Source organism: Vipera ursinii (assembly GCF_947247035.1).
Source record: "Vipera ursinii genome assembly, chromosome: Z".
Taxonomy (NCBI): domain Eukaryota; kingdom Metazoa; phylum Chordata; class Lepidosauria; order Squamata; family Viperidae; genus Vipera; species Vipera ursinii.
The window spans coordinates 13,068,051-13,079,941 of NC_139517.1; the positions used below are offsets into that span (position 1 = coordinate 13,068,051).

Sequence of the window (11,891 nt, forward strand, 5' to 3'; positions counted from 1 at the left end):
ACCCACCACTGGGATTAAACCACCATGGCTTAGTTTAATAGGACAACCAAATGACTTTCAACAATATCTACCGATCTTCTACAAGAATGCCGAGATGTTAAAGAGTTGAACAATTGGTAAGAAGCCACAAAAAGATGGCCCTAAGAAAAATAATTCTTTTAATTCTTGGCTTAATACTATAAAGGTAGGCCTCAACTTACAACCTTCGTTCAGCAACTGAAGTGTGACTTATGAACAGTCCCTGCACTTGCGACTGTCGCAGTGACTCCAGTGATGTGATCAAAATTTGGACGCTTGGCACAAATTTATGGTTGCCGTGTCCCATGGACAAGCTTTCCCAGCTGGCTTCTGAGAAGCAAAGTCAATGTGGGAAGTTGAATTCACTTAGCAACTGCAGTGATCCGTTTAAGAAATCATGTCAAAAAAAGATCACAAAATCGGGCACACCTCACTTACACTTTGCTTAGCAACACAAATTGGTTCCAATTGTGTTTTTAAGTTGAGGACTACCTGTAATAGGCAGCAGGATGGTTTATTGGGCAGGCAAGAAGGTAGAAATATGATGGAGGGGATACTAAAGTGCTGAAGAAGAAAGGCCGGTATCCATTTCTATCCACAGTAACTCTCCCATCATGACATTTGTGCGACCACCTCATGACGCGTGCTCCACTGTTTCTGCACCGGTGTTGCAATATCACAGGCATGTGCTGACTATACACTGTGCTGTCACGTGTTTGTAAGGGGATGACACATTTGCATCATGACATCACCCGTCCTTTCTGCCGACTCGGTAGGAGCAAATGAATCAACACAGAGAAGGCGTATCAAGCAGCCTCTTGAAAATTTATTATTTTGCGACGATAGCTTTGCGATGTTGCCAGTCTGGGCAGGAAAACCACCACAGCCATTTCATTCTTCAGCCACCCACCATTTCTTCCCTCAGAGAAGCCCTCCACGTTTTTGTTTTTTTTTAAAGGCCAAAGTGGACACCAAATGAGGTGTAATTTACACTCTGAGGTGGGCAATTCTACTGGAAAGATCATGCAGTCAAGAAGAAATCGTCGATTCTTCAGGTCAAGATGGTGGCCACCTATTTCTCTCTAAAAACAAAAGTAAAACTAAGCTGGAGAGAAGAATCTAGCCTCACTCAGAAAGCAGAGTTTATAAAAACTCCTTGTACTTCTATGCTCGATACAGCTCACTGAGGAAGGGGGCATGTATTTTCTCTGTGTAAACGATCTTTTTTCCACAGCCAATGTGACATTTCAGTTTTACCTCCCTCCAGAGAAATTCCTCTGCACTCCCACGCATCCATCTGCAACCCTTGAAGGTTTGGGAGGGAGAATCTGCAGCCTTCCAACCATGGATGGACTCGATAACTCTTGCAGCCCAACACTTCCCGGATGGTCACAGGTTCCCCAGACCGACTTTGCAAAAGAAAAGACAAGGCAAAGGATAAAAAAAAAACAGAGATCTCCACAACAGGTCCATTGGTCTATCTCTGAATCAGAGCTGGCTGGATCCTTCCCAAGTCAAGAGTGAAACAGGGGTCACTTTGAACTGCTCGTCCCAAAGAAAAACCGTGAAAAGAGCATCTTCTAGATGAAGGCACAGAGTGATTTCTCTTCTCTCCAAACAGGAAGAGGTTCTCTCCATCCTTATTCCTGATACTCAGTGTATTTCTTGGAGGAACCATAGACCCGCTTGGCTGGGTATTTGAGGCGGTTCTTCTCTATTTTACGGAGAGCAGCTGTAGGGAGGTCCACGTGGCACTTGTTTGCCAGGGCAACCAGATAAATGAGGACGTCACTGAGCTCGTCAGCAAGGGCTTCACGCTCCACTGGGGTCCACCCTGGTAGGCCTTCAGGAGCTTCTTCCCTCCATTGGCTAAAAAAAAAAGAACAGACAATAATAATAATAATAATAATAATAATAATAATAATAATAATAATAATAATAATAATAATAATAATAATAATAATAATAATAATAATAATAATAATTTTATTTATATACCGCCCTTCTCCCGAAGGACTCAGGGCGGTGAACAGGGCAAATATATAAAAAAATACAAAAATACAAAAGTTAAAAGAAAATTAAACATATGCCCGACTAAAAACAGTAAATACAAATATTAAAATGACCATAAAACCCAACCCATCCCCCATCAGGCCAGGCCGGCTTGTTCAAATAAGAGTGTCTTCAGACGGAAGGAGCGAAGGTCGGGCGCCATCCGGAGCTCAACCGGCAACCGATTCCATAGCTCCGGGACGCCCACAGAGAACGCCCTCCCCCTGGGGGCCACCAATCGACATTCTCTGATCGGTGGCACCCTGAGGAGGCCCTCTCTGTGGGAGCGCACAGGGCGGGAAGGAAGTTGATGCCGGCAGCAGGTGCTCCCTAAGGTACTCCGGACCCATGCCATGACAAAAAGCACTGAGTGCAAAAAAAATGCTTAGATGGAACCAGATTGAAGAGGGGGAAGGAAACCTGAGGGAGGTTCTCTTCTCATGCTAAACCAGAGTTTTTTTTAACCTTGACAAGGCAATATCCATGGAAAATGGAATCTAGTGCCCCAGCTGAAGAATCCTTCTTTCCCCTTCCTTTTCTTGGTGAGTTAGAATAGGGCTAGGAAGCAGCTGTCAATACTAGGGTTTGCTCTGGGCATAGGTTGTGTTATTTATTTATTTAGCCCAGAAAGTATTGCCCTAGCCCAGGGGTAGGCCACCTTGGCTCTTTTATGACTCGTGGACTTCAACTCCCAGAATTCCTGAGCCAGCCATGCTGAGGAGAAACGGAGAGGTTTCCATGCTGAGCCATGCTGGCTCAGGAATTCTGGGAGTTGAAGTCCACGAGTCATAAAAGAGCCAAGGTTTGCCTACCCCTGCCCTAGCCTTTATCTTAAAATTTTAAAAATAAAATACTTTCCTGTAATCTGATAAAGGTTACGGTAATTATTTCTGGGCTAAATAAATAAATAACATAACCTATGCAGGATCCAACCTGGGTCAGCAATCGGGAGCCGAGGTTTTGTCTTCTGAGCTTTTGAGACTCCTGCTGGCACCCATCTTTAGGGAACTTCTCTCTAGCCTTTTTGACTTTTCTTCAGCAACTTGGTTGTGCAGTACAAGTCCGAAAGCTCGGAATACAAAACCCCTGGTCCTGGTGACCCACCCAGATTGGATTGTGCAACATTATCCTGGGACACATAGGTTCACCTCTATTTGTAACCTAACCGATGGAACGGGAGCCATGCCAAACTAATAAAACCATGAAAAGAGCATCGCTGTGCAAACAAGGACAGTCATTTAAGCTCAAACCCAAATCAGCATGTCTGAACCCAGTCCCCGACCGGTCATATGGATGAGCGTGTTGTGATTCAGTGTCAGCCTGTGCTTCCAGCAGCTGAGTCGGATGAATCTGAGGAGGAGGAGGAGGGGTTTGGAGATCCTTTGCTGTCAGAGAGAGGCTCTGATGCACTGCAGGACTCTCAGCCTGGCCCCTCCAGTCATGTTCCTCATGAGGCTCAGCTGTGTGAGTAAAAGGTGTCGGACTCAGAGGAGTCACAGCTGAATCTGTTCAGAGACGCTAGAAGCAGAAGGCAATCCAGCAGAACAGAGCAGAGAAAATCAATGAGGCAACTCAGTGAGAGGAGGAGAAGGCAGTGAGAAGCCATGCCTTGGGACTGATAATAAAAGGGGAAGGTGTGGGCGGGGCTGGTTGCTGAAGGCAACCGTTTGGAGACATTCTAAGGGAATCCTGGTCTGTTCTGGATACTTCTGTTTAACTCTTGTTTGTTGACTCTTGTTTGATATTTTGATTCATTTATTGAAAGAAATAGTCTGTTGCTTTTTTGTTTGAACTGTAAATAAAATTGGGTTGGGTTTTTCCAGCCTATTGACTGTAAAATGGAAAAAGGGGTTGTCCCTGACACACAAACAGGGCCGGTCATAGGCTGGAACAGAACAGAGTGTTGCAGCCGTGGGGACCCGCATAAAGCACCTCATCCACATTTTGTAGATCCACTCGCAACTGCCAGTCAAATTGGCAACTTGCCTAGTTGTCCAATTCAAAATGTATGCTTGTATTTGAATGGAGGAAACCGCCCCCCCGCCAGCCCAGGGGACAACTAGCTGCCCAAGGAAGCTCACTAGTGTCTTAGCAGATACTCCTTCAGAAGCAGTCCTATTGCCATCAAAGCTAACGGAATCTTAGCTCCTCCTGTGGACACACAGGTAGTCCTCAACTTATAGCCTTTCATTTAGTGGCCAAAGTTAAAATGACTGGGGGGAAAAAAGACTTAGAACCGATCCTCGGACATATGACTGTTACAATATATTCCTGGTCATGTGATCAAAATTTGGGCACTTGATAACTGGCCTGTATTTATGACTATTGCCGCATCTCGTGGTCATGGATTGCCATCTGTGACCTTCCCAGCTGGCTTCTGACAAGCCAAGTCAAAGGGGGAAGGCGGATTTACTTAATGACAGCACAGCTCACTTAGCAACTGCAGTTATTGCTTAACAAGTGGCATAGCATCGGGCAGGACTCACTTAAAAGCTACCTTGTTTAGCAATTAAATTCTGGCCCCAACTGTGGTTGTACGTTGAGGACTATCTCTACCCTTTTCCTGAATTAAACTGCAGAGGGAGGGGAAGATGGAAACCTACAAAATTCAAATTTAAATAACTTTATTGCAGAGAAGGAAAGCTTCTCTGCATTGCCTAACTCCTAGTGGGTGGGACCGCTGTGGTCCCCAAGAAGGCATTTTCAGATTTACCTCCACATCTCTTCCCCCCCACTCCCCAGATTGTTATACTCACAAGAGCTCTGCCAGCTCCCCAACTTCCCCAACCAGAGCAAGAAGCAGATTCCGAGGCTGGTGATACTTTCCCCAGTCCCGCTCAGCGGCGAAGGCCGACTGGAGGCTCCGACTGCAGGAGACAAAGTGGAAGAGAAGATGAAAAGGCCGCAGAGGGGAGGGATCGTTCATATGCACCCCTTCCAAAAAGGGGAAGCGGCATGAATTAGGGGTAAGTGGGGTGATGTAAAGGGGTGCCTCACATGTCTTCCAGAGTGGGATTGGTGCTAAACTGAAATGGTGCTTGAGATGCGCTGGGCCCATTAGTCACTACTGCCTCATCTACTTTTCCCTCATTCATCTTCATTGAGCAGGTGTGCAAGGCCTGGCAAGGAAAATCAGAGTAAAGTGAATATGTTAGCTGGTTGGGAATAAGGAAACGGTCCCACTCCTTTGCAATGGCCTGTTTACAACTGGATAATAAGAAGTCAGAGGTATGCTTGAAGCGGAGGGCAGAGCAAAGCTTAAAATGGATCTTTCCGTGGTACAAACTCTTTCTGTGTCTCAGCATTAAATTAAAACAAAAACTATCTTGGGTCACAGCTTCTTAAAATCGCTACTTCATTTTTTTAGGGCAATTTGCAGCTAAGAAAAGATTCAGAATTTGTTGGACACTGGTTAAGATTTTTTTAAACTAAATATTTATTTATAAAATAATTTTATTGGGTGCCCATTTTACCACAGGGTAACCCTGGGCGGCTTACGGTCATAAAAGATAAAAATTGTATAAACTAAAAACATAAGTTAATACGCAAGCAAACACTATGGCCCAATTAAAGATGGGAAGGGTGGGAGCAGGATTGGGGGGAGGTGGGATCTGTCATTAATCAATCACTTCCACTGTGATGCTCCTCCCGCGGTATTTAGGAGACAAGAAAGTTCACAGAGATCAGATTTGTCTATAGAGTAAGCTGCCATGTAACAGAATAACACAATAACAGAGTTGGAAGGGACCTAGGTGGTCATCTAGTCCAACCCCCTGCTCAGGCAGGAAAACTTATACCATTTCAGACAAATGGTTGTCCAATCTCTTCTTTAAAACTTTCATTGTTGAAACATTCGCAATTTCTGGGGGGAGGTTGTTCCACTGATTGTTCTAACTGTATAATTGGCTTGGTCTAAGCATAGTGTTTTTGCATACCGCCAATCATAATTACTCAAGAAACTATGGCTAAACAAATTATAGTTTAGCACCACATATGAACCCTGTCATTCGCTTTCCTCAAAACTGTGGCTTTAAATAATTCTTACAGCCTCCCAAGAAATTTTCTTAGGATCAAAGAAGGCTCAGGAAGTTCCTGAAGATGAGACTAATGACGAATGACAGAGATGCATAAATATCTAAATTAAGGCCTCAATGCAATAGATGTGGACATGCAGCAAGTGATTGTGGGTGAGCAAATACAACAGAAGCTCTGTTACCTCTGTCCTTTTGAATATGGTGTTTGCAAGACCACAATCCTCTGAAACTCTATGTTCTTCGCCAGTCTGGGACACAGAAGACTCTCTGGTGCTGTCTTGTGCATTGGTGGACATGTGCTGCTGAGGATCCAATGGATTTACAAGCATTTCATGTTTGCAGGTCTGGCAGGCTGTCCTCCCTTCCTCGCCTACAGTGGCCTGAAACTGGGCATCTGAGTTCTTTTCCTTCCCTTTATCCCTCTCTGATGATGCCATCATCAGTTACACCTGGAGGGAAGATTTAATAAAGTGGTTTGCCAAAACCAAGAGATACTATTGCAGACATTCTCCTGTGACACATTTCCTACATAAAAATCAATACGGGTAGTCCTCGACTTATGAGCAAAACTGAGCCCCAAATTCCTGTTGCTAAGCCATTAGTTTGCTAAGTGAATTTTGCTCTATTTTACGATCTTTCTTGCCATAATCACTGCAGCTGTTAAATTAGTAACCCAGTTAAGTGAATCTGGCTTCCCCATTCATCTCCTTTGCTGGTTGGTAGCTCGCAAAAAGTGATCACACAAAGCCACTGCAACCATCATAAATCTGAACCTGTTTCCAAGCATCCAAATGTAAATCACACGACCGTGGGGAGGCTGCGAAGGTTGTAAGTGTGAAAAACAGTCGTAACTCACTTTTTTCAGTGTTGTTGTAACTTTGAACGATCGTTAAACAAACTGTTCTAAGTTGAACTATAGGATATTTTGCTATGTCAGAGCATACTTAATATCCTCAAAAGTTTAGATGTGGCCTCCAGAAACTTCCAGTTTTTAACCATATTTTACTCTGGAAAAGTATTAGAAACACAATTAGAGAATAATCACCGTATTTAATTTCAATTATAGATAAAACATTGAAATCAAATCAATTTTTTATCCCAGCCATCCCTAACTTTTTAGAGCACAATACCTGGCACTCCACTTAAAGGCCATGCAGGGCCTACGGTTTGGAAAAAATTGCCCTTCTCTGAGATGATGAATGTCAATATGCCCTTTTCATCTGTGAGAGGGTGGAGTCTGATCCTAGTGAAGCTTTGCCATAAAATTGTCCTGGGTGAAACAGCTGGCCCAGTGTTCTCCGGTTCATTTAGACATGCTTTCAAGACAGCAGAAATCCAGCTTAATCCCAATTTCCAAACTTCTCCAATTCACCAATACTCATGTCCTCAAATTTTGGCTTAATCAGAGTCAAGACTTTCCAAAGCTGATCCCCAGGAATAAAAGCTTACTTTCAGTATGAGGGCTTACATCTCAATCACCCAAGGAAGGAGTGCCTCTAAGCATATGCAGAAGGCTATCCTCTCCTCAAAAGCAGGGTTCAAAACCTTAACATATGGAAGATGCACTTTCAGCAAATGAGAGGGATTTCTGATCATCTATCACCCCAGCAACAGAAGCAAAATGCCATTCTTATTTAGTTCCATGGGCTACCAACTTCTTTGCAACCCTTGTGTGGCAGTTTCATATGCAAGGAAGGACATTAAAACAATCCATGGCAGCTTTTGAGGTAAAACAGCTAAAGGTTTCTCCAACACTGGAGGTTTGGTTTTGACTTACCACAATAAACCAAGTACAGGACTGTGGTTGGTAAATCATGATCAATGACATCATCCCTTGCAGGGACCCACCTAACTGTGGATTGTTCAGTAACCACGATGAAGCAAACCACCATTTAGCATGTAACCCCAAACTCTCAGGGCTTTTTTTTTCCAGATCATACAGACTTCCCAAATGTCTTTGGCTGGGCTGTCTGGGGAATCGGAAGCTGGGCTAGATAAATCCTTGCTCCAAGGATTTCACCTTTTACCACTCCAAAATATGTTTTTTTTTTCTAAACCACTTCCAGCCTCAGAAGCTGCAGAACCACTAGCTGGGCTGATTTTTTCTCCCCGTCTTTTTTCTCCTTTTTTTTAAAGGATAGCAGACAAATCATCCTCATCCTCATTAACCGGACTCCTGGATCTGAGCTGTAAAATCCTGGACGATCATTAGATGGCAACAGAGAGGTTAACGTCTTGCTGCCCTCTAGAATTTGCAGGGAGATCCGCAACCCATAAATTCCATGAAATTCAATCAAGCACTGGATGAAATCTCATTTTCTGTGCAATTGCTGAACTTTAAACAAACACACACACACCCTAGTATGTCTGGTGCTAAATGAATAAAAAAACAGCACCCACCTAGATTTCTGCCGATCCCAGATTGGAGAGCCACCCAAGAAAGCCCCACGGCACACGCGGCTAAAATCCCTCCAGCTAGATCGCGGGATTTTTTTTTCCCCGGGTTCACCCTGTCTCTCCGCCAATCAACAAGAGGCAGTCTGTTGGGCTCTCATTGGTGGGCAGGCTTGTGACGTCAGCGGCCGTGTTCGCTCAAAGGAAGCCATCAAAACACACGCCGAGTTCTGTAACCAATCAAAAAGGGAGAAAGTTAGAGGGGCGGAGATCTGCGCCTGATTTCATCCAATCAGAGAAGATCTAAGTAAAAGGAAGAAAACAATACAAGTAGATGGAAACAAAGGCTAGTATGCGGAGTGTGTGGGGGAGGGGAGAAAAGATTTTAAAAGATTTCTTTTTCTTTTTTAAAAAAATGTAATCTGCTGCAGGCATGGCCTCAACACAAGCCTTTTAGTTCCACTTTTTATCATTTTTCCCCTTTCCTATCAATCAGCGGGAGACCGTGAGTTCAAATCCTGCCTTAGCTTTGAAAGCCAGCTGGGTGGCTTTGGGCCAGTTGCTTTCATTCATCCAATCAATCAGAATAGAGTTGGAAGGGACCTCGGAGGTCTTCTAGTCCAACCCCCTAGCTCAGGGGTCGGCAACCTCGGCTCTTTTATGACTCGTGGACTTCAACTCCCAGAATGCTGGCTCAGGAATTCTGGGAGTTGAAGTCCACGAGTCATAAAAGAGCCGAGGTTGCCGACCCCTGCCCTAACTCAAGCAGGAGACCCGGTTTCAGACAAGTGGTTTGTCGTATCAGTTGTCTCATTCCAAATGGCTCAGGGTTGTTGTGGGGAAAATAGGAAACTGTTGGATATGTTCACCATCTTGACTTACGTATTTGTGAAAATAACAAAAGGCAGGATAAATAATTTTTTAGTGGCTATCTGTCCATCCTGCCTGATGGGGAGATTGTAGAAACACAGTTTGCAGAGAAAAAAATTCTGCAATCTCTGAAAAGCTTAGTATTGCATCCCCTGAGCTCTTTCTAACCAGCAAGCCAGACTGATACAATGGCTGAAATCTGGTTTGTGATCCTTTATTGGAAATTGGCTCTGAGCCTGTTGTCATGTTTTTAATAGTGTGAGATTTAAAAGTCCAAAATCTGATACTCACAACTCGAAGACAAGTCTGGTTAACAAAGGCAAAGATTTATTGAAAAAAAAATTGAAAATAATGAAAGAAAGAAAGCGTTTGCAAACGCGGCCTCTTAGACCCTTCCCAAATTGGATTGGGTTCAAGGAGCGTGCTGAGCAAGTTTCAAAGTAGGCATTTTATACTCTTTCACGATACAGGCCATTCCTAAGAAGCTTAAGTCATTCTTTGAAGTTGTTTCCTATTTCTAAAGGGTCCTTCTGATCATTTCCATCTATCCGTTATGATCTTATCTAGGTCTTATCTCGTTTACTTGTACTTTCCACCTTGGTTGTAATTTCCACCTTGGGCCGATGTTCCTGTCTCTCGGAAGCTTTTAGCAAGTCCTTGCTAATTACCATTTGTGAGTTCTCTGTCTGAGCAGGAAATAGATAGCCTCACATCTTAGTGTTACATTTGATACAAGTTATAAAAGAATAACCTTTATTTATTTCCCTTTAATAGCAACTGAGCATATCGGCTTATCTAGGCCAGTGTTTCTCAACCTTAGCAGTGTTAAGATGTATGGACTTCAGCTCCCAGAATTCCCCAGCCAACATGTCCACACAGTGCAGAGAAGAGCACGAAGATGATTAGGGGACCAAAGGCTAAAACATATGAAGAAGGGTTGTAGGAATTGGGTATGTCAAGTTTAATGAAAAGAAGAGAGTGGTCAACCTATTCTCCAAAGCACCTGAAGGTAGAAGCAATGCATGGAAACTAATCAAGGAGAGAAGCAACGTAGAACTAAGAAGAAATTTCCTGACAGTGAGAACAAGTGGAACGACTTTCCTCCAGAAGTTGTGGGTGCTCCAACACTGGAGGTATTTAAGCAGAGATTGGACAACCATTTGTCTGAAATGGTATAAAGTTTCCTGACTGAGCAAGGGTTTGTTCTAGAAGAGCAAGGTCCCTTCCAACTCTGTTAGTCAATTATCTTAAAAGTTGCCAAGGTTGAGAAATGCTAATTTGGAGACTTAATTTTTGCATGTCACATTAGTCCCGCAAGTACACTAATTTCTCCTTAGTTTACAGCAGAGTTAGTAAAAATGTGGAGAAAAGTGAGTTCTGTGTATTGCAGAGGACAATTCTGTGAGAAACAATTGCTAAAGTTAGGGATTATTTGTTTATACTTTGACTTCAGCTTCAATTATCAGATGCTGAGCCAACAGATCAGGTCCATAAAGAGGTTTTCATAAGGAATTCCAATCAATTTCTAAAGGATTTATCCCAGGTAAACCACTACTGTGTTTGAGTCCAAACTGAAGAAGATACTTTGAATTAAGTTGAGAAGCTTTGGCTGTAGTGCTATAAAAATTTTACACAATAAATTGGCCTATTGCAGCTTTTTTTTATTTTAGCTTATAGAGTTTTAATTAAAAAGATATCAAGCCAGAAAATATACTAATGATTATACAATATGAAAAGTCTACATACATAGTGATTAAAATAATAAAAGCAACAACTAAAAGTAATATGATCCACACAGTGTCGGGATATATTTCTTTTGTTTTTATGGTTTTTTTATTGTAAAATGTTTTTAGCATTTTAATATATTTTTTTAATTGTAAGCTGCCCAAAGTGATAGAGATGAGTGGCTATGGTGACTGAAAAACAAATAAATATTCATATAATTGAATTTAATACTTAATCTTACTGTTAAATTAAGTATTACCTACGGGAGCACCTACTGCCGGCGTCAACTTCCCTCCGTCCTGTACGCTCCCACAGAGAGGGCCTCCTCAGGGTACCACCGGTCAGAGAATGTCGACTGGTGACCCCCAGGGGGAGAGCGTTCTCGGTGGGCGCACCAGTCCTTTGGAACCGCTTACCGGCTGAACTACGGATGTCCCCCGACCTTCGCTCCTTCCGGCGTGATCTAAAAACTTATCTATTCGAACAAGCCGGCCTGGTCTGATGGGTTTGGGGTTTTAACATTGTTTTTAACTAACTTACTACATTGGGCACAATCATTTAACTTTAAATTTTGTATCCTGTATTCTTATTTTTATTGCCCTGTACACCGCCCTGAGTCCTTCGGGAGAAGGGCGGTATATAAATCAAACAAATAAATAAAATAAAATAAATAAATCTACAGCATATAAAAACATACCATTTCATCTTTTCATTTTTAGAATATAATGACATTTCAAAAATCAATAACAAACATCTCTCAAATCCATTCCTAAATATCAGGAAGCTGACTTTCTTTCG

At 42.8% G+C, this 11,891-nt stretch overlaps 1 protein-coding gene across 3 annotated transcripts; it reads right to left on the reverse strand.

Moving 5' to 3' along the window:
* Positions 1-841: 841 nt before the first annotated feature.
* DCTPP1 (dCTP pyrophosphatase 1) lies at positions 842-8,598 on the reverse strand. 3 transcript variants are annotated; one of them, XM_083378701.1, is made up of 6 exons: positions 8,505-8,569; positions 6,961-7,111; positions 6,287-6,553; positions 5,068-5,189; positions 4,827-4,937; positions 842-1,887 (listed from the first exon to the last, which is right to left on the reverse strand). In XM_083378701.1, exons 3-6 carry the CDS (start codon positions 6,542-6,544, stop codon positions 1,659-1,661), a joined length of 720 nt encoding a protein of 239 aa, XP_083234827.1. In that variant the 5' UTR covers positions 6,545-6,553; positions 6,961-7,111; positions 8,505-8,569; the 3' UTR covers positions 842-1,658. The 3 variants fall into 3 exon arrangements, with proteins under 3 accessions (XP_083234827.1, XP_083234826.1, XP_083234828.1); XM_083378700.1 differs by lacking the exon at positions 6,961-7,111 and having other exon boundaries at positions 8,505-8,598; XM_083378702.1 differs by lacking the exon at positions 8,505-8,569 and having other exon boundaries at positions 6,961-7,124.
* Positions 8,599-11,891: the final 3,293 nt, after the last annotated feature.

Excerpts from the sequence above, each read along its gene's own strand:
- DCTPP1 (XM_083378700.1), bottom strand. The coding sequence starts at position 6,544 with ATGATGGCATCATCAGAGAGGGATAAAGGGAAGGAAAAGAACTCAGAT. Across the intron at positions 4,938-5,067 it reads AATCCCACTCTGGAAGACAT|TCGGAGCCTCCAGTCGGCCT; the intron begins GTGAGGCACCCC and ends TGTCTCCTGCAG. Across the intron at positions 1,888-4,826 it reads GGGGAGCTGGCAGAGCTCTT|CCAATGGAGGGAAGAAGCTC; the intron begins GTGAGTATAACA and ends TTTTTTTTTTAG.